At 46.1% G+C, this 21347-nt stretch overlaps 1 protein-coding gene across 2 annotated transcripts in view; it reads right to left on the bottom strand.

The window, feature by feature from the left end:
• Positions 1-21347, bottom strand: part of DFFA (DNA fragmentation factor subunit alpha) — a 112518-nt gene that overhangs the window by 53208 nt on the left and 37963 nt on the right. For both annotated transcript variants that reach the window (XM_078642257.1, XM_078642258.1), the window contains one exon: positions 13042-13231. In XM_078642257.1, coding sequence (XP_078498383.1) covers positions 13042-13231 — 190 coding nt within the window. The remainder of the gene's footprint in view (positions 1-13041; positions 13232-21347) is intronic.

Raw genomic sequence — 21347 nt, 5'->3', positions numbered from 1 at the left:
CGCTTACCATTTAAAGACACAACCTTTAGAATAATATCATAAAATGTCTAAGAAAATCGCAAATCTGACCTGTTACATAACCGGAACACTGAGCTCAGGCACCCCCCAAAGTCCACTCCCCCGTCAGGTAACCCCACCCCCCAATACATCCCCCCGCCCGTTACTTGTGAATGTCATCATAGGTCGGTCCGACAGGTGGCCATGAATGCCGCTCACTCCTGCTCGTCCAGGCCACTTATTTCCATCCCGGCCTCTGTCGCTGGAATGTCAGGCTCCCTACCTTTCCCCCGATCTGCCTTGTTTCGGCGGGTATCTCTCGCGTCGCCGACCTTTGTCCATCCCTCCAGCCATTCCCAAGTTGCATCAGGAGAGTCAAAAAACCACGGTTTACCGTCCTACTCCACTCTCAATTTGGCCGGAAAGAGCATGACATACTTGATTTCCCTGCTGCGGAGTTCCTGCTTAACGGCCTGAAAGCTGCGTCTTTGGGCCTGGACCCGCGCCGTAAAGTCAGGAAAGAAGGAGACCTCATATTTGTCAATCTTCAGCGGGGGACCCACCCTGGAGGCCTGCAAAATATTATCCCTATCTCTAAAATTAAAAACTCTTGCAATCAGGGGTCTCGGCGGAGCCCCAGGCTTGGGTCGCCTGCCTGGCACTCTGTGAGCTCCCTCAATGGAGAAATAAGCGGAGAGCGCCTTAGGCTTCAGATGTTTCGTGATCAACTGCTCCACAAAGAGGTCCGCAGTAGGCCCTTCTGTTTTTTCCGGAGCCCCAAGGATTCGTATATTGTTCCGACGGGCCCTCCCTTCATAGTCATCCAGTTGTCTCGCCATGCGAGTCTGTTTCTTTTCCAGGTCGGACGCTTGACGTTGCAACTCAGAGGTGTCCTCCTGTAGCGCCGCCGTCACCACCTTGAGCTCTTTCACTTTTTCATTCATTTGTTTGAAATCCGCACGGAGCAGGGAGACCTCAGTTGTGACAGAGTCCATTGATGTACGCATACCCCCTATGGCCGCCAGGACGTCGTGAAGCATTGGTTCCTTGGCCGGGGTGGGCGATGCTTCCGCGCCCTCTTTGTCCGCTCTCGGCGAGTCGCCTTTGTCCCCTCCTTTGTTCCAGGCAAATTTAGACAACTGTGCCTGATGGGTACTCCTGGAACCTCTGCCCCCCCGTCGCCATTTTCTTCGTCGTCATGGAGAGCAAGCCAGGGGCACGTAAATGATAATAGCCCCAACCCCTCCGTGTCGTCCACCAGGTCTATAACCCCCTGGTGGGGCTGATAGCTACCCTTAGCAGGCCGTTGGTGTATTCGTCGGGTAAACTGCGGCACTTCAGATCCGGGTCGCACTCACCAGCAGCAATCAACGTCGGGGGATGGGCAGATAGCACGTGGCGGCGGACACCGGCACCCCCGTACACTGGCGTCAAAGATCAAGCCGCCAAATCTTACTCCGGCCCACTGATCAACACTCCATCACAGGAAGGAATGTAGGAGAACGCCCCCAGGGAATGTCACCATCAAGAGAGGGGGCTGAAACAAGTCCGGTGGGGTGGGGGGGGGGAGAGCGGGGACATCAGTTGCCCCCTGGCTGCTGTAGCATGGCACGCTGGTCCCAAAATCTTAACCCCACCCTCCACGCCGACAACTATAAAGTGCACAGAGGTCCACTTAGCGCTGAGCCATGGGCAAGGGGAGGAGACTGCAGCGGTATCACAGGGAAGCAACCTGGCAGCACCGCGCGGGACCAGTAGGCTGCCCAGGGCCCTGCAGGCGTCACGTGGCGGGGGGGGGGGGAGGGGGGAGGGGGCGTGCATCAAGGTCGGCACCAAAACGCATCAAATCTGTCCCCCCGCTGCATCACTATTGGCCTCTCTCCCCTCAGCCCTGCAACATCGGGCGCCGAGCACCACCAGGCCCCGAAGCCGGGGCCGCAAGTAGTGCCGCGCCCCAGGCCAACACTTCTGGACTCCACAAAGCCGGAGAGAATTCCTGCAGGGGGCCGGTATCTACAGCCCCACTCCGTGGCACCCCGCGCCCAAGGGTCCAGGCAGAAAGAGGTCCTCAGTCAGAGGGGGGGGGGGAGGAGGGGGCCCGCACCAGTCCAGCCACACCCTCACTCGCCCCCCCCCCCATGCCAATCAGCGCTAGGCCCTGAAGCCGGGGCCTCAATTAATACCGCTTCCCAGGCCGACACATCCGCACCTTACAAAGTCCGGGAGTCCACAATGGGGTCTGTCCCTCAACGTCGCTTCCTCGCGTACAGGGAGTCGGGCCGGTGAAAATCGGTAGCCGAGGGGTCTCTTGTAGAGCCGGCGGTACCCTAGCTCGGTGCTCACGCCGGCGTCGCCATTTTGTGCAGTCCAGCCCCCAAGCCCTCCAAGAGCTCGCCATCGCCTCCCGGGGGCCACGGCCCGCGAATCTCCCACCGGAACCTCCCAGAGGGTGTCAGGCATCAGATCGCGCCGCCGCTGCTCAAATTTGCCCGGATCTTCAGGCTGTGTCGGGATATTGAGCCATGGGTCGGGCAGAGCTCTCTTAGGCTGCGGCCATCACACTCGGCCACTAGCCACGCCCCCCCTACTTTTAAGTGGGAAGAAGGGATTACACTCACTGGGAATAGTGGAAGACGCTGCTCCACAGTAACCATGGCCCTTGCCTCGCCGACCTCTTGTGGGATAGAAATTCACGAATCTGGCCTGGTCCTGGTATTGCTGTTGCCTAGGGCCTTGTCCCCTTGGAGGGAGTTGGTTTGAATAGCAGCCGGTCCAGTGACCCCTACCTCGACTGGCGCAGCGGAAAACCTGGGGAAACACTTTTTTGATTGCAATTTGAACTTTGTCAATGGAGGTGAAAGTATTCACAAGCTTTCCAAACTCCTTGACAAAAGGCTCACCAAAGATTGGGCCACCGCACCTGCTTCAGAATCAGCAAGATCTTCCAACGTAGGGAGCGTCTACGTTCAGTCAAAAGGGCACAATTAGCATTGCCTAAAAATACAATGGCTCTTTGTGCCCACCCTGAAAGTGCTTCTGGGGAAATTATTGAACCTGAAATGTTGGCTTCTTCAGGCATATCTAGAATTTTCGTGAGGGGACCTAGGGTGTCCAAGAGCTTGTTCTGGCAAGCCCACCGGGGCCAATCAATGCCCTTTTTAGGGTCAAACATAAACATTTGAAGAAAAGTGGCCATTCTGGAATCAATCTCAGGAGTGAGAGCCACTTTGCCCTCAAGAGAGGGGCTGGGGCATTCTGCCCTCAAGCAGTTACACACATCTTTCCCCAAGGGTTTGCGAATACGCAAGGCCACATAATTGGCCACCTTGTCCGCTGGGGCCCACTCTGAGGAACGGGGGTGAATGATGTCTCCAGGGTCCAACATGTCAGAATCGTCTTGGGAAGGTCAAGAAGGGAGCCAAGGTCTGGAAGGACCTGGTTCAGTGTCAGGATCCCGGCGTCGTCGGGACTAGTATTTTCCTGGGACCCCAGCAGTCTCTGTCAAGGGAGGGAAGGTTGAGTTGCCAGAAAAGCTTGGTTTAGTCTATCAAAAGCTGACAGGTCTACCCCAGAGTCCCTAGGACGTTTGGGAGGGGGCGGAGCAGTCTCAGACGGTGGGGTAGTGTCATGCGGGCCGGTGTGGGGGGCTGGTGCAGCAGGCAAGGCTGCCAGACATACTAGGGACTGGTCAATTTTCCAAGACCGTGTCCTCTAGGGGGTCATGGCTTCCCCTACCGCTTTGTAGATTGATGCATCTACCGCATCATAGAAGTCATCATCCCAAGGGAGGTCAGCCAGGGTGCTCTCCCCCCTTGGGAATCGTCCTCTTAATCCATATCCATTCTAAAATGGTCTTAATTGAGGATGCAAAAATGAAAAAGTCTGGGTGACAGACCTGCAGCCTTAACAGGTTGTTCAATACTGGCTGGGTGTCAGCCACTTGATCGGATGAGAGGACAACCTCACAGATTTATGGGTCACAGCCCTTGGGAGGTAGTCTGGATTAAGAAAATATTTTTTATGTCCGTACCTGTGGCCTAGGTAACCCCCATGCGCATGTAGCATGCAAAATACAGACCCTTCAGGGCGTACGACACAGAATACAGACTCTGCTCTTTTAACTGTCTCAGAGCGTAGCGTAATGAAAACAAATCGACCAATTGAAAATAGAAGTGGTCAATGTACACCAAGACGGCGTCTCCCTCAGGCCACACATAGCTCTGTGAAGCTACAGCGCGCTGCTCGATCCTTTCAGGGAATGTGAATGCGCGTGCCGAGCTTCGTACAGTCTCCAGCGCCCCCTGGCGGCGGGAGGTCCGTGCCGAGCAAAATCCAGGCAATGACTGCGTAGGAGCAGAAGAACGCTCCAGCGGTCACACCTAAACAGAATGTGGGAGATAAAAAAACTCAAATAACGCGTTGCAACACGCAACAAGAAAAACGAAAGCACATTTTTAATACGTGAAGTGCCGTGTAAGAAAAAAAAGAACCTCAACAGAGTTGTGAACCATAAAGCATACAACAATCAAATCGGAAGTTGACGAGCACAGCGTCCTATACCAATTAATAAGCAGAAGTCTAAAGAAAAGACTAACAGTACTTTACAACAGTTATCAAAACAAGTGATATGTAAAATAACAGGAGAAACACTTATTTCGGCAGCGTAGCAGTGAAGAAAGAGGATGGGAAGACAGTGGAGCCAGAATATGTTGGTCTGCATCGCCCCCGATTCGAGGACCCATGTTGGCGGCTGATTGGACAATTTTTTCTCACTGCTGGTTTCCCAAGGTTTCATTGGAAACGTAGTGGTTATATGTTGTTTTGGCTGCTATTAATAAAGTGAAGAGAGAATGGCATAATCCTCGCCTCCAGTCCTGACATAGAATTATAGCTTGGTGCTAAGTTAGAGTGTTTACTACCTTTTCTGATTAAGTAATTTTATTTTCATGCCAGGCTTCATATCTATATTGTAGATAGAGAGCGGGGCCAGGTCCAGATCCAGATCCAAAACCTCATCCCTGGTGTACACCATCCTCCAGTAAAGAGGGAGGATTCCTGACCTGGGTCGCAGATTGGCACAGACGGGCTTGCCTTTGGTGCTCTGTTGGTACACCCACCGTGAGTTCATACAAGAGGGTGCTTTAAGTAGTCTGAAAAATACTAGACAACTGAATAACTGGAAATGCAAGATGGTTGTAACCACTCAGGACTAGCCAAAAAAACAAAATGTTATCAGTGTGACACAATAATTACAAGGACTATGAAAGAAAAAGAGTGCCGAAATCCTCCCACAATCCTTAATAAGAAAATCAAAACCAATAAAATCTACCAATACGCCTCAGGCAGTGTTCTTCAATCTGTGGGGCGCGCCCCCCCAAGGGGGGCGCGCCACCATCCCAGGGGGGGCGCGCACTCCAGCCAAAAATCTTACCTTGGTTTTCGTCTGTCCCACGTCGTAAGTAGTCACACATTTCTAAAAAGGAATTGTGATTGGCCTGCTGCTCCCGCTTTCCTCAATCAGCATGCAGGAACGTCACCAGTGACGTTCAACCAATGAGAGTGGCAGCAGCTGTGATTGCAGGAAGTGCCGCGAAATTTGCGGCCATAAAGCCCCTGCATTCGACTTTTGCTACCTTGTCTTCCTGATTTTTATTTTTGAACGTTTTTCCGTCGTCTCGCTGGGAAGGACTGCTGGAATCTGCCCCTCATCGCCTCTCCTCGCTGGGAAGGACTGCTGATAAGAGGGCTTTCTCGAAGTCAGGGGGGGGCGGGTGGGGGTGTTGTACTGATCGGCCATATTTATGTATTCTTGCGTATTTTGTTTTATAGCACAGACTTAAAAGGCTTTCTCTAAGTCGGGAGGGAGGGGGGTGTTGTACAGAGTGGTGCCCATAAGAGTGCCACAGAGAGCTTTAGTGCATTTGAGTGCAATGTGCACACACGTTTTGTGCTTTCTCACTGACAACGCAAAGGGGCATATGCTGCATGAATGATGGTAGACATAGGTATGGGCACATTGAAAAAATAATGTTAGCTTCAGGGGCACCGTTACCTAAGGAGTGCCCTACATGCGTGCCAGCCAAAGATGCTTGGGGGTCTCGGTGCAAGAGCAATGCCATAAGAAGGACCGGGCAACAGCGATATATAGCTTCGCCTGCAGGAGCAGCTTAAGAAACAGTGACATCCATCATCTGCATGGCCCTGTCACATTGGGGCAAAGCTCTCCACGCGCAGGCAATGTCTTCTCGGCCAGCCACTGACAGAGGAACGCATAATACAGGAGCAGTGCCAGCTATAGGTGGTAGCACATTTAGTAGTCTGAGCCAGAGTGGTCCATGCAGTGTACCAATAAGGACAGCCCTGCTGAGGCACACACATCCGCTGCAGGAGCAGTGCCATCAAAAGAGCGGCAGGGATATAAATGTTGCCAGCCCCCAAAGGAGCTCACCAAGTGAGTGTAATGCGAACTATAAGAGAGGGACACGCTGCAAGAGGCATGAGACATGAGGGCCATAACGCAACTAAAGAATGGCGCGAGCTATCCCAAGGTCTGGCTTGGCTGTGGGAACCAAATCAAGAGTCGAGTTGTCATCAGCTGACATGCAATGTATGATAAAGACCCTTCATATTTGCAAAAGTGTATTCCTGTGACAAGTTGAAACGTAACACTTTACTATAATAGAATGCATCACTGCAGTTAATTCAATTTCTAAGAAGCGATTGTTTCGAAACATGAACCTATGTGTCTTCAAGAACTGCCCCTCATACCCCGAGAAAGGCACCGTGAGTGATTCAAGACACGAGTCAACTGTCTTGCGTTACCTAAGTTGTCACAACGTATGCTGCAAGGTTATAGTTCAACTAAAACGTTTGATAAATGGGTTTTTGCACAGCGCAATTCCTAAAATGAAATATTTGTTGGTACTCTTAAATACGGCTATCAAGGAAAGTCATTTCCTGGGCAAACAGAATTTGGTTCGGAACTCAGGTTTGAACACAGGTGCATTACAGTGCACAGCTTGGAGCCCTGTGGTGCATGCTTAGCAGTTCCGTTTGTGCACAACTGCGCATACAAGTCAGCAGGGCCGACTGGGAACAAGTGTGAAGCACTGTTGCTTTTGTTACTGAGGGCCAATCTTACATTGCTGCTGCAAAACCGGCAACCAGTTACAAAACTGGCCCGCACTGCTGCAAAACCATCCCCCACTATTCCAGCCTCCCGGGGAACCGCCTGCTGCCCGATACACCCACTCTGGCCCTGCAAGTCATCCCCAAAATGAAAACCGTTAGTGTAATATTGCGTAAACGCTGGAACCAGCCAGCACTGCAGATAAAGCTAATGGCAGCTTCTGATTACAAACGGTCTGGGTGGGAGGCTGCTGGCTGGAGTGGAAGGGCACATCTTCTGACCAACAAACCACTGTTGCTTGGGCCGGTAGACTGCAGTTCCGTACTCTGTCTGACTCTGCCCCGGCCCTACCGGCCTCTACACCATCTTTATGTATTCTTGTGTATTTTGTTTTATAGCACAGACTTAAAAGGCTTTCTCTAAGTCGGGGGGGGGGGGGTGGGGCGGGGGGTGTGTTGTACTGATCGGCCGTATTTATGGATTCATGTGTATTTTGTTATATAGCGTGGACTTTACAGGCTTTCTCGAAGTCAGAGGGGGGCGGGGGGGTGTTGTACTGATGTTCGGCCTAGTAAAAACAATTCGCGCACATTTTATCTTGGAAAATTTTGTTTTGAGCTGTGTAATAAGCCTCTGATTTCACCACACCCACTCACAAACCTACAGTTACCTAAACTCTTATTGCGTTGAACATTATTTGCCGGATATGGCCCGGGACACGCGGGTGGCGGTCAATTATGTAGTGTACCAGATTCCAGAAATTTCTGTCAGGTGGTGGGGGGGCCCGACTTATCAAAAAATTCAGCAGGGGGGGCTCAACCTACAAAAGTTTGAAGACCTCTGGCCTCAGGTATTTTACTACATGAGGTTTAAAAAGTGTAGAATCCTCCTCCCATGCTTAACACTCGATAGAAAAATCAATAATATCACTATACCACCAAAGGATATATTACTAGGACAAAATTAAAAGGGAAACATGTTGATAGTGTAAAGAGTCTGTCAAGCTTCTTCAGAAATTACTGTTAAACTAACCAATGCTATAAAATTCGGGATCACTTGGTGATCCACAATCAGCTCTTTTTCCATTTGGTAGCACCATTCGTAGGCTTGCCTATTTGTCAACTGATCAAGTCATCTCTCATGAATGGCTTTCTCCCGTTAGAGAGGAAAAGAGCATACATTATTTTGTTACTATAAAAAACCCTAAAAATGTGTACAGTTCGTACAATCTATCACCTATATCTTTGCTCCCTTCTTTGACAACTTGTTTTTAAAGCTCACACCCTTTTGCTCCCAAAGCATGCAGGGTTCCGTTCTTCGCATGCGACCAAAATAACGATTGTTGGTGTCCAAAATGAGGTGAGGGTGATTCTGGATTAGGGTGGAGTTGCTGCACATGTCTATCCAGGTTTCTCTGTAGCCTTCGACACTGTGTGCTTGGATGTTTTGGTGGGGAAGCTCGGAAGGATAGGAATAAGGGTTGGGTGCTGGAATGGATTAGATCTTTTTTTTAATGGGGCATAGCCAACGTGTATTTATGCATCCCTTTAGATTAACTGCCTACACAACCGTCATGTAGCGCCTCTTGCTCAGCTTTTATAAACCTTACCATCTCTTATGCATCTGTTATACAAACAATACTCAATGTATTCTTTGGTTGGAAGGCCGCAGAGAGGAAGTCTGCAATACTTTACACTCTGGGCAAAAGGCAGTAGCAGATTGGATGGCCAAAAGCTGTCTGAAGTTGAATTTGGATGAAACCAAAGTTATGGTTCTATGGGTCGTCTGGCTGGTTGCTACATACTCTAGGCTGCTGCCCTTTTCTAGCATGGGCAGTGAAAAAAAACCTTGAGGTCACATTTAATATTGAACTCTCTTTCAAGGAACAGGTTTGGAGAGTCACATATAAAATCTAAATAGGGGAAATAGTTTCGTCCTGCGAAGGTTCATTAGCTCATTCTTCAAGGAGTGGTAGGGCCTTGCCTAAACTATTCTAATGTACAAACCGTATGCCTTTCTAGTTTTACCACTCAGCAATTGCAGATATTACAATAGGCCTCTGCGTGCATTTTACTCCATTTGCAGCAACATGTTCCCATTTCTGGAAATTTAGGGACCTTATACTAGCTTCTGGTACATAAGTGTATTCTGTTCAAAGGTTGTGCATATGTTTTACGGCACTCCAAGGTGTAGGATCTCTATTCATTCAACAACTTTTCTCCTGATATTCACATGCTGAGATACAATGTTCCTGGCAGGACGGCTGATCTTTTGCCTACCAAGTGACAAACTCCTGGAGCTCCCTACCTTTAGATCTGAGATCAGGGTATTCCAGAGCGCAGAGTCCCATTCCTGATCAGTTTGGTCTAGTCAAGGAGTGAATGTGGATTGTCCTAAGTCACAGTGCAGCAGATGGTCACAGTTTCTAGGGTGTCTACTATAAACAAAGAAAGGCGATAGAAAGATTCCTCCACCAAAAAACAGAAAGGCGGGTTTTGTGGAGTGTAGCCGTAAGTATACTTCTAGTGCAGCATAGACGACTTTTTCTGCAGTGTTTTGGGAATACCTGAGGATTTGAAAGAAAAAACGATTTTAAAAAACTGAACTGTTCTAGAGTCTAGAGACTTAGAATGAATCATATACAATATTGTGTATTGTAATTGCTTTTGTGTAGCGCTTTGTAGCCCTGATGAGGTGCCAAAGTATGTTAGTGATTGGAAGGGGACTACTCTGCGGAGGGAGTGCTTGGTTGATTGGCTTATGATTGATCTGATCTTTTCTAAGATTTGAAAATGATGGTTTTGCCAATACAATGTCTCACCTGGTAAGACCATTTCTTAGTTTCATTCTCCTTTAAAGGGTGACTGAATCAGAATACAGAAGATAAATATTCTCTTCCTAGAAGGAGGAATAATATTGAGGAGGGATCCCTTTCCCTAAATCTTCTACACCCTCTCTCACAGACGTCCTCGACACGGATGTAACCAATTTTAATAAATTGATTATTAACGTCTTAGACTCTATGGCTCCATTAAAACTCCAGGTAACAAAAAGGTCCAGGCTCAAAGCCCCGTGGTTCTCTGCCGCTTTAAGGAAAGAGGAGAGCCGGTGTAAAACCTTGAGCAACAGTGGAGTGGAAAAAATCCTGTTGCCTGAAGGCCAAAGATCAATACAAAGAAGCTCTGTGAAATTTCAACAAATCTTCCTGACAAACAAAAAAGGATTGTCCACCTTTTTCTCTCTCCCTTGGTGTTGTAAATAGTAACATTTGCCCTCCTTGCAAACTTTGTGATGATTTATCATCTTTTTTACACATAAAATTCTATAAAATGTATGCTACCTTTCCCACCAGCAGAACACTAGAGGTGCCCATACATTTGGGGGTAGAACAAAGTCATCTACTCTCAAATATTCCTACAATTTCAGAGGAAGTTTCACAGAAAGAGCTTGTGAAATATATATCAGGATCTCCAGCAGATCCTTGGCCACCTCTGATCTTACAATTAATTGCCTCTGCCACCAACTTGGTGTTCAATAAAATACTGAAAGCTCCCTAGAGGTTGGCCGTTTGCCTTCTGATTGGAAACAAGCTTTTTCCTAGCCCTTACTTAAGAAGCCTATGGCAGATCTGGCCACCTTGAGTAATGAGAGGTTCATCTCCCTTCTACCAGCAGCAGCCAAAATCCTGGAAAAATGGGTTAATGTCCAGCTCTCCTTCTTCCTAAGATCTAATGGCCAGCTGCATGACTCACAGTCTGGTTTCTGGCAAGGTATGAGTAATGAAACTGCCTTGTTGGAAGTGACTGAATATATTAAAGAACATCTGGACTGTGGGCAGTCTGCGATTGTGGTTATGTGGGGCCTATTGGCAGCATTCGTTACGGTCTCACATGCCACCCTGCTGACTAGACTTAGTGCGGCTGGCATACAAGGCTCTGCCTTGTCTTGGCTCAAGTAGTTTCTGGAGAATAGTTACCAGTGGGTTTTTCTTCAACCTTTCTCATCCACTCTAAGTCTCTTCTATTTGGTGTTCCTCAGGGCTCAGATCGGAGTCCTACTTTGTTCAATCTTCAATCTTTAACCGCACCACTGGCCAAGCTCACTGAGTCCTGGGATGTGCAGGTGGTGTCTTATTCCAGCAACACTCAGACTCTAGCTTTAGTAGCTCATGGAATTTTTAATGGGAGTCGCTGGTCGGATGGACGCCAATTCTTTCAAATTGAACTCTGAAGTTCTTTGCTTTGTTTCTTGTGGCCCACCTCCTCCTAGTTTTTTGTGGCTGGGGGACATGAATCCACCCTCAAACCCTGCTTCCACAGCTAGAAACCTAGGAATAGTATTTGAGTCAAGCCTCTTTCTCCACCCAAATTAAACAAGTGTCATTTCTTGCTTTGCCAAACTTAAATCGCTAAAGACATTTTGCATTTGATCCCAAAGGATACACACAATACAGTGGTCTACTCACTGGTAACATCCCATCTGAACTATGCAAATAGTCTTCATCTGGGCCTTCCTGCCTACCCAAACCAAAGACTTCAAATGGTCCAAAGTGTAGCAGCTAGACTGATCCAAAGAGCTCCATACCAGCAGTCTATATCGCCTCAGTTCACTGGTTGCCTGTCAAAAAATGAATTCAATTCAAAGCCCTTACTTTGCATTTAAGGGGGAGTACCCCACCTGTTCGAAGAAGAGACTTCGCCCATATAAGCAATCTCGAGCACTTAGGTTGAACAATCTTCTATTCTTGCAATCCCAAGCTTTCACAGCTCCAGACAGGGAGGAAGATCTTTTATGGTTCTAACATCTAAACTATGGAATGTGCTCTCAGTTAGGATCTGCAGAGCCACCTCAGTTGCAACCTTCAAGAAGGATTTGAAAAGCTTTCTTTCCAATAAAGATTAACCTATATCCAGGGCCGCTAGAATTATGTGGCAGGAGAGTGCCAAATTATGCAGCAGTGTTGAGTAAATTATGCGCAAGAAAAGGCAAATTATGTGGCATAATGCAGCACATTTTGTAATAGTATTGCTTCATTATTTCATCATTTTTAAACTTGGTAACACTCTCTGGGTTTTGGTTGCACTTCATTAGTACCAGTATAACACTCAAATATAGCAATAAGCAACAAAACGGCGACCAGTTCAGCTTTGCAGGGGGCCTTCAACTTCACAGCAACATGTGTTGTCACATTTTTAGTAACTTGTGTAACATTTGCGCTAGAAACAAAATTGTTTTTGGTTAAAATTTGCAGATTGTGGGGCAGATGAAGTATTATGTGGTAAATGCGGCAAATCTATAATTATGAGAAAATGGCAGCAGGCCGCACAATCACAATGGCCCTGCCTATATCGCATCTACTCATTGTCAATGATCACTCTCCATTTTTAGCGCTGGAACGTTTCTGATTGAAGCAGCTGTGCACTATGAATGTTCTTTGATTGATTGAATGGTTGAGAAAGTGCTGGATTGCAGATACAAAATGCTTTGCTGATCGGTCAGAGTGGTGATCTTTTCTTGAGATAGGTTGCTGCACTTAGGAGTAATAGCTTAGAGTGAGGGAAAGAATACATGTGCTTAGTAGTTAACTATTTTATTATGGTGTTTTTCGTTGGACGGGTGTGGCTTATCAGTATGTCCTATGTAAGAATTGTTTAGGTGTTAACTGTAATGAATAGTGCTGCTATCAAGTGTCTGTGCTTATTTATACTCAGGAAATGATTATGTACTTAAGAGTGCACTGACAGATAGATGCAGGTCTAGCATTAATGAGGTCTGCTTTGGTTAAGATTCATCTTCTGCAATTAACTCACAAATTGTACTATATTATATTTCAGCAAATAGGGTTCTGATGCTTTAGAGATGCTTTGATGTCACAAGCGAATGAAATGGAGGGCGTTAGACCCACAAAATCCTACCCATTTCCATGGCTTTTACACTGTCTTCTCCCTTCAAGGTCTCCATGTACAGGTGTAGGAGCTGTTTTGACTGGCGCTCATCCTCTCTGCGATCCAAAAGCCGTTGGAGTGTCTCCTGCAGAGCTCGCACCTTGCATGGGCTGTCTCCCATCTCTGCTGCTAGATCTTGACAAGGCATGTCAGTCAGGAGCTGGAGGGAAAAGAGTGTTACCTGTTATTTTCAGAACAGCACCATATCTAATTCCTGTAAGTATCCGCTTTCTAGATATAACACAAGGGTAACTGCACATATGTTCGTACTCCATTTAAATGAAACACACATCCACTCTTCCCTAAAATGATCAGGACTTCAAACAATGAAGTTGATTTTTAGGTTGAGTCTGGGCAGAGCATGCGCTGCTCTGCTGCATGCTGTACTGGAGTATGGAATTGAAGCCCCGCCCACTCCCCGCCCACATTTGTCTTTGGCTTGTGTCATTGCCATTCGTAAATGCTGGCTTCTGATTCGTTAATAGGATTGTTAGTCCCTCCTTGTCTTCATTTGTAACCTCCCATGAGGACTGGCCCTTTTACTTCGGTTGTTAAACGTACTTTTTTTTAGTCAGTAAGCACTATTTCCTTTAATGAGTTTCTCCTAATGCAGGCACCACATGCTTTCCTGCAACATTCAGCGCGCCTTGTGGGCTTTCACTTACCGAGGAGCCCGGGACAATGACGGCTGCTTCTTTGAATAGGCCTTGCATTTACAAGAGCTTGAGCTATTGGCATTATAAATAACAATGCCTTTTATTTATGTGTTAATTAGCAAAACAGATAAATAAAGGCATTGTCATTTACAATGCCAATAGATTAAACTCTCATAAATGCGAGACCTATTGTATTGCATTGCATTATGGTTTGCTCATAACTTTGGCACCATTTAACGAATCTTAATGAAACTTGCCAAAAAAGTTTGATCCACCTCAGCTCCTTCCTGGGAAGTTTAGGGGGGGATCAGTCAAGTGGGGGCCAAGAAAAAGAGGAGGTATTAAGAAGTGTTTACCCCATGCAGTTTTCCATAGGAAAATTAGACACAGCTAAAGCCAAACCGGCTGAACAGAAAGTTAGATTTTGGTCCATAAAGTTTCCTTTTTATGATTTAGTATAAATCCATTAAGTAGCTTTTAAGGAATTAAGATAAAAATGTATGTATATATCACACCACAGAGGATCTGCTGGGTTGAAAGATTTAAAGATAAAGTCTGATTGGCTACCACCACATCAACAAAGGTATGGCAGCAGCCATTTAGGCAAAGGTGGACTCTGTCCTAGAAAAAGAATGAAAAAAAACATATAGGGCGCAGAATAGGGACACCCTCTGCCCACTAGGCCTGGTGAGCGGGGGTTCCCAGAAGAACCCACCTGGGGCCAAAAAAGTATTTTTTTAATGGTGCAGTTAAAAAGAAAAAGGGAAGTGGTGGGGGGGAACAGGCTGTCGTCCTTTTAAGAAAACTAAGCCCCTCCGTTGCGGGGTGGGGAACAGCAAAATGTATTTTTTTGGAGAGGGGTTGTGCAGCTCCGCTCCCAGAGCCTTTGTAAGGCCCCAGGGACTCCAATTCCGGGGCCAATTACTTTTACTTGGGGAGGGGGAGGAAGGGGCGTGCCCCCCTCCCCCACCCAAACCTCTTTAAGGCCCTGGGGATCACATATCCTTCCTGTGCCTCAGAGAGACGCCATGCCGACCAGGCCATTATTTGTGGATGAGAGAGTGTGAGGACCCTTACCCAGAGCCATAGATCGGGCCCAGGAATTCTAGCCCTTGGGCCCGATCTATCAAAACAGTATTCCTGGGGATCACATCCCATTGGAAACTGCTGTATTCCCTGCCCTGGAGAATGAGGGCAGGGAATGTAAACTTTATGGGCAGGGAGCACAACTTTTTTCCAGCCCAGAATGGACCAGCTCCTGCATGCACCCAGGACGGGTGCTGGCTTGGTGAACCAGTAGAGGCTGCAGGTGCCCTGAGGCCTGCACCCCCCCAGTCCTCCCACGGCCTCCAACACTGGAAATGTTGGTGCCCCGGATGGGCACTGGGCACCCACTTTAAAAGTAATGGCCGCATCCCACAGGTATCCATTATGTGCGCTAGCTGGGGAGTCAACAGGGGACGTAGAATATAACTTTGGGTGTCCCGGGTGAGCCTGGCACACCAAAAAAAAACAAAAAACAATTAAAAGGAATACAAAATGAGCAGCAGGGGCTACTCATTTGTTATTCACTGCTCCAAGCCAATGAGCGCCCCATAATGCCCTGCAAGCACTTTTTTAAATTACATTAAAAAAAAAAATATATATATATATAACACAGTAAGTTTTCTGGGTCATTAAACCCATGACCCCAGGAGAGGTTACCATATGTTTTTAAAGCACGCCAAGCTGGAGCTATATGCTCTTCAGCTATCTTGCTCGTGCTATACAAAACTTTATAATCAAAAATAAAATATAGTGCAGGGACCCCTTGCGGTTGATTCCAGTGCTGTACTTGTGGCCTGAAAAATGTTTTAGTAAAAGACTCAGACATGTTAATTTTTTTTAAATAACATATAATCGAAAATATTTTGTGACAATCGTTGTTATTTAACATTGCAATGTGTGAATTTATTAAATATACATTTGATTATAGTTAGTGGTGACTTTTTGACAAAGCCAATAGGTCTGCTTGATATATGCTGATGTGCTGACCCCTCTGTAAAGTGAATAGGCCCACCAGTAATTACATTTTGACCCTTTGACAGGGTAGATCTACCTTTCTTAAAATGACACCCTTTATATTGTTACATGACATAGTCAGCTGTGTGTGGCCGTGGGGATTGGACAGCAGGGTGCGTTCAGAGTGGTCCCTTATTGATTCAGTCATTTAGCACACACCTGTCTGCTGCAAAGACACAACTTCCTTGGCCTGTGTGCTGAGGACAGCATCATGCTTTGCTCCTGAAACTGAATCCTGCCAGCTGAACAAGAACAGAGATTGCTCATCTCTCAGCTGCACTATGGTAGATTTGCAAAGCTTTTCAGCAAAACAACATCTGTTGAATAAGCACCAAGACACAATTAGGTTTGTGCGGAAATCTATTAAGATAGCAAACATTAAATGGTCTGCAAATGTTAACTGATACACTGTATTAGACATTAGAAAATGATTCCAAAGAATGTGTCAGTTATGTAAGCCTGCCAGTAATATGAGCCTGATCAAGTTAAGCTCCAGGAGAATGATCTTCAAGTGAAAAGATATGGTTGCCATGCTTACCTAGTCATAATACCAAAAGTTCCTAAACGTATGTATCAACTGTATCAAAAGTCTTACACAATTCATAAAAATGCACACAAACAAGCAGTTAGGATTAGAACTAATTATGAAAAATAGATGCAATCTCACAACCATTAATTTCATGTCCCAGATTTGCACCTGAATTCTTGTGGGTTCTTAAATTCATAGAGAGATGTATGCTATTGTCTTATTTTTGCCTATTTTTGGTGTCGGCGACATTTTGACTACTATAATTTCTTTTGTGGACACTGGAAAATTAAGGTCTGTGCAAGACTGCCTAAACACCCACTACAGTAACTGTTGCATTGCCTTGTTTCGCACAACATACTCATGTAAAAGGATTTTAAGTATCATTTACACAAAATCCACCTTACGTGGTACTTGTCGGGTACAGGCTTGATATTTCACCTCTCAAATATGTGATTAGTGCCCAGCAGTCTCCAGCCCTTCTTGCCACCATCATCTATCGTGTGCCTGATAATGACCGGGATATGCAGAACATGTAAATCCAGTGGCCTGGGCAACAGGACGGTGATTTAATTGCTTAGTTCCTTTACAAATCCAACGATGACAGAAACGGCAAGTTTATGATCAGAAAACGTTTTTAAGTTGCAAGCATGCAACAACACAAGTAACAATACACATCAAGAATAAAACATGTAAACCTATAGCTAATTTAGTAAACATGTTTGTTAATGTATTAACTAATAACCACAAAACAAGCTAAAGAAAAGGATAATGAGAAATTGGAGAAAAATAAGGCTAGTCATTTCTGATGAATATCAATGGCAGAAACCATTATTAATGTAGGTTGCTATGTAAATCAATGAAAGTCTATGGAAAGTTAAGAAATGTGTGAAATGAGGATGGTCTTGATGGGCCATTTCAGTGAGTCCTAGGTGAAAAGTAATATGAACTGTGAGCACCTACAGTCAGATGAAGATAGTGGGTCAGGCCAGGCAAGGAAGTTTAAGTTTAAACTGAAATCTCTTTTCTGATTCACAAATTACAGCAGTGGCTGAAAGACTGTAACCAAGTGCTTGATGTCAAATATGCCGATATGATTGTTGCGATGAAGAGAAAAATTAAAGTCAAATCAGCTGCAGGCAGTTAGAGGCACCCAAAGTGGGCCATCTCCCAATGTAAGGTCCTTCAAGAGGTTTCACTTTGTTAAGTTATCTTATTTTACCTCCCCCGGGCACCTGTGCCTCTCAAGCAGGTAAACAGAGCTCAGCAGCAAAGGCAATGGGAAGTCAGAAAGAGCTCTACAAATACTTCACTGTGGGTCTAAGAAAAGCCCTATGCAGGTGAATACTAAGCTGCTATTGGTGCTCTTCTAAGCCTTGAAGGGTCCAAACTTAATGTGTCCCTATGCAAATGTATTGTATTCTGAGCAACTAAATGGCTTCAGCAACGTCTACTCAGATTCACTTTAAGGTTCCTCATATTCTATATGTAATATTCTAGGATTCTGATATTAAAGAAATCTCAAGTTGTGGTTGTGAGCTCCTGTCTCTTTGTCTTCCACTTGCCAGAATATCATTGATCCTATGTGCTTGGGTCTAGCGGAAAGACCCTACTGATTGGCATACAGGCAGCAAGCCTATCTTAGACCCAGAATGAGCAAAAGGTCATCAGATCTTTCTTTCATGTGACAGTACATTACTGGTCAAACTCCCAAGTTGTGAACAACCATAGGATCATTAAACAATGCTGTAGAAATATTACTGAATGAGGATAATATCTAATATGTGAGTTTTTATCTAAATTACATATTGATATGAACTTAGTTAACTGAAAGACGATACTTTAAAAACATGGATAACTTACATTGAGTGAGCTACAGCACACATAGCTTGAATTTATAAACCAAATTAATATGATCATTTAATAGATCATAAGTTATTTATAATGTCAAATAATTTCAGTCTCGAAAAGCACTGCCTTCCTCTTCCAATTGTTTTTCCATATTCCAAGATCAACATTTGATTGTCATACAAGTATCCAGCAATTCAAGCATCATTCTTGAATCAGCTTGACTTTCTATCTTTGAGCAATTTAATTATGTTATCAACAATGTGCTTATGTATCTCAATATCTGATTCACATTCCCAATCAGCGTTTTGATTGTGTTATTTGATGCCACATATCTCTCGGAGTCAAACTGAATCTGTAGTTTAGGATGTTCTATCTGCATGGGCCATTGGAGGGTCTGTGATCAAATCTGGGCGGAGAAGTGGCTTCCAAAATGATATGCAGGACCTAAACTTCGCAAAAGTCCAAATTACAGAAGAAGCTTCGCACTTCAATTGTGAGCCAGTTAATTTTTCCTTGGCAAAACCAATATGGTATGTCTTACCCAAACTCACAGAGTTAGCCAATTATTTCCTCTGTTCCATAGTCTGAGGCTTCCTGTTAGCACAATGAAGTACTTATTCTAGCTCCTTGCACAGTGATCTTCTCTGCTCCTGCATGGATGGCTTCATCTGACATGGCTCCAGTGTACTCAATTTCTGAACTGTAGTTCCAGTCATAGGTGCTGATCGTCCTGCTGCACCAAGTTTGAGCACTCTATTTCGCGCAGCTCCTTGTTCATTGTCTGAGTAAACCTCAGCACAGGGCTGCCAGCCAGTCAACGTTCGCTCCTTTTGACTTGATGCCCTCTTCATGGACCTTCTTGTCTCCCCTCAAGATGGCAGACTCCTGGACCAAATGCAATGAGGAGACCTTGTCAGTGCTTAATTAGTAAAAAATGTAGTGCCGGGCCCTCAACAGGAGGACACTATAGCTTGCACCATCCGTTGCTCTTGGCAGCACTGCCAATGACAGCACCAACACACTGCTAATCATCAGACTCTTAAAAGTGTGACAACTCATACTATTACAGGCCCCCAAATCTATAGGAATGGCTTTGGAGGCAAATACTAATAATTGGAAACGTAAACAGAAATAATAAACATAAGTTGTTGTGCTTGTACCTAAATTGGCAGACACCATTACTATGTGGCAGACAGTTATAAGCCCCAGCGCTGGCAATTAAGTGCTGGTGCTGAGCACCGGAAAGCACCAGCACAAATTAAGCACAGGACCTTGTGCCTTGGCATAGAAGGGGGCCATTTTCTCACAGTGACTTCCATTATTAGCCATACAGAGCTGTATTGATTTGGATAGTCAAATTTCAACTATTCCATATTAGAGGTACGCCTACTTGCTCAGAATACCCCCACAAGCATGTGGTTTTCAAATGGACTGTCGCTTTTACAACAAAATAACCCTTCCCTCGAATAAAATTAGGTTGTTCTATTCTTAGTGCTATCATCCACAAAACTATTATTTGTTTTTATCTCCTATGAAGAAGGCACCCTTACGAAGAAGGCACCCTTCCATCATCAAATCACTCCAAGGAGAGGGCCTCATAACCCTTCTCCACATTGTCAATGCCAACCTAAGACAAGGAACAAATCCCAAGCGACCATAAGATCGGGTTGATTCTTGCCGTTCTAAAGAAATCATCCCTGGAACAAGCCAACTTCACCAACTTGCAGGCTATGATCCTTCTTCTGTTCATTGAAAACATTATCGTAAAAGCAGTCAACACCCAGCTTCAGGACCACATCAGCAAGATTAATCTCCTACAGGACTACCAGTAACGCGTCAGACCACGATGTACACAGAGTAAAAACACTTTAAGTATTGGCCGGCACCCTTCTCCTCAACAACATGACATCCTGGTCCTGTTTGACCTCTCTGCAGCCTTCGACACAATCTACCATCTAGCTCTCATTAAAACCCTAAAAAACATGCATGAGGTTTTCAGGCCCTGTGTGGCAGGGAGGTAGAAAGGGCTCGGAGACTGGATCGCAGTAAATACGGTTTTATTTTTATAAAGGTTTTCTATTTCCTTAAAGTAAGTCGATGCCGGGATAGTATAGCTGGGTCCCTGGTTGCAGATATACTCGGGGTCTTCTCCAGGTCTTGACTTCCTTCGTGTGGCCCACTGGAGTCTGCTCTGCCTTGTTTACTCCACCGCAGGACATGCAGGAAAGAAATATATTGAGGCCGTCAGGCAACGGTCCTCTGTACACAATGCCCAGGGGGAGACCAGGGAGTGAGGGGGCACCGCTGAAAAAGTGTATATACACGGCTTCCTATACACACGAGGTCGGTGGTGGAGAGTGAGGAAAGGGTGTTGCGGGTACTGGGAAGAAACAGGGAGGGGGAACGGAGTATGTACAATTATTGCCCCACAGGCGGTAGGCGGTCAGATGAGCTAACGGCAAGACGAATCGCAACGCCTCCCAACCGAGCACGACACGCGCTGCCGTACCTGGTTGAGCCACACTCCTCCGAGAGTGTGGCTGGGCGACTCGTGGGGACAGTGGCCTCCTGGCGCAGCAACTCCTTCCGCCCGTACTCCTCCCGTGTCCTTCTCTCAGCAAGCTCCTTCTCCGCACTCTACTCGGTCTCCGCAATACACCAAAAACTCCTCCAGGGTGTCGTCACACGCCGTGTTTCCTTCTTCCTCCTTTTTGTCCAATGCGGTTGTACCTGCATCATCCAGGGGCGGGGCTTCTTCCTCCAGGTACGCCCAATTAAAGGAACCGTCTGTGTTGCTTCGCTTTGGGCTTTCCACAGCGGTTCTGTGTCCGGGTACCACTCGCTCCGGGGTAGGTAGAGAGAGGGGAGGGTAGTAGAGTCAGCGACCCACCATTCTGTGCTTGGGGAAGGCTCTTCTTCTTTCCTAGTCTCCCTGTTACACCCCGTCTTGAAATGGTTCACATATCACTCCACCAACTGGCACCAACTTGTGCAATTTTCTACAATATTTAGGGCACTCCCTGTCCCCTACTAAGTACCCCTTGGGTTCATCTTTTCTCCCATCTTCTTTAACAACTACATGAAACCTCTTGGATCCATTGTTGCAGACAGCAACATCAAGATCCATCAATATGCAGAGGATACCCAATTCTACCTAGAAATATCCTCACCCAACTACATAC

This window comes from Lissotriton helveticus, chromosome 5_1, assembly GCF_964261635.1.
Source record: "Lissotriton helveticus chromosome 5_1, aLisHel1.1, whole genome shotgun sequence".
Classification (NCBI taxonomy): domain Eukaryota; kingdom Metazoa; phylum Chordata; class Amphibia; order Caudata; family Salamandridae; genus Lissotriton; species Lissotriton helveticus.
Note: the sequence above shows the minus strand (reverse complement) of the source record. Positions and strands in the feature narration are given on the sequence as shown.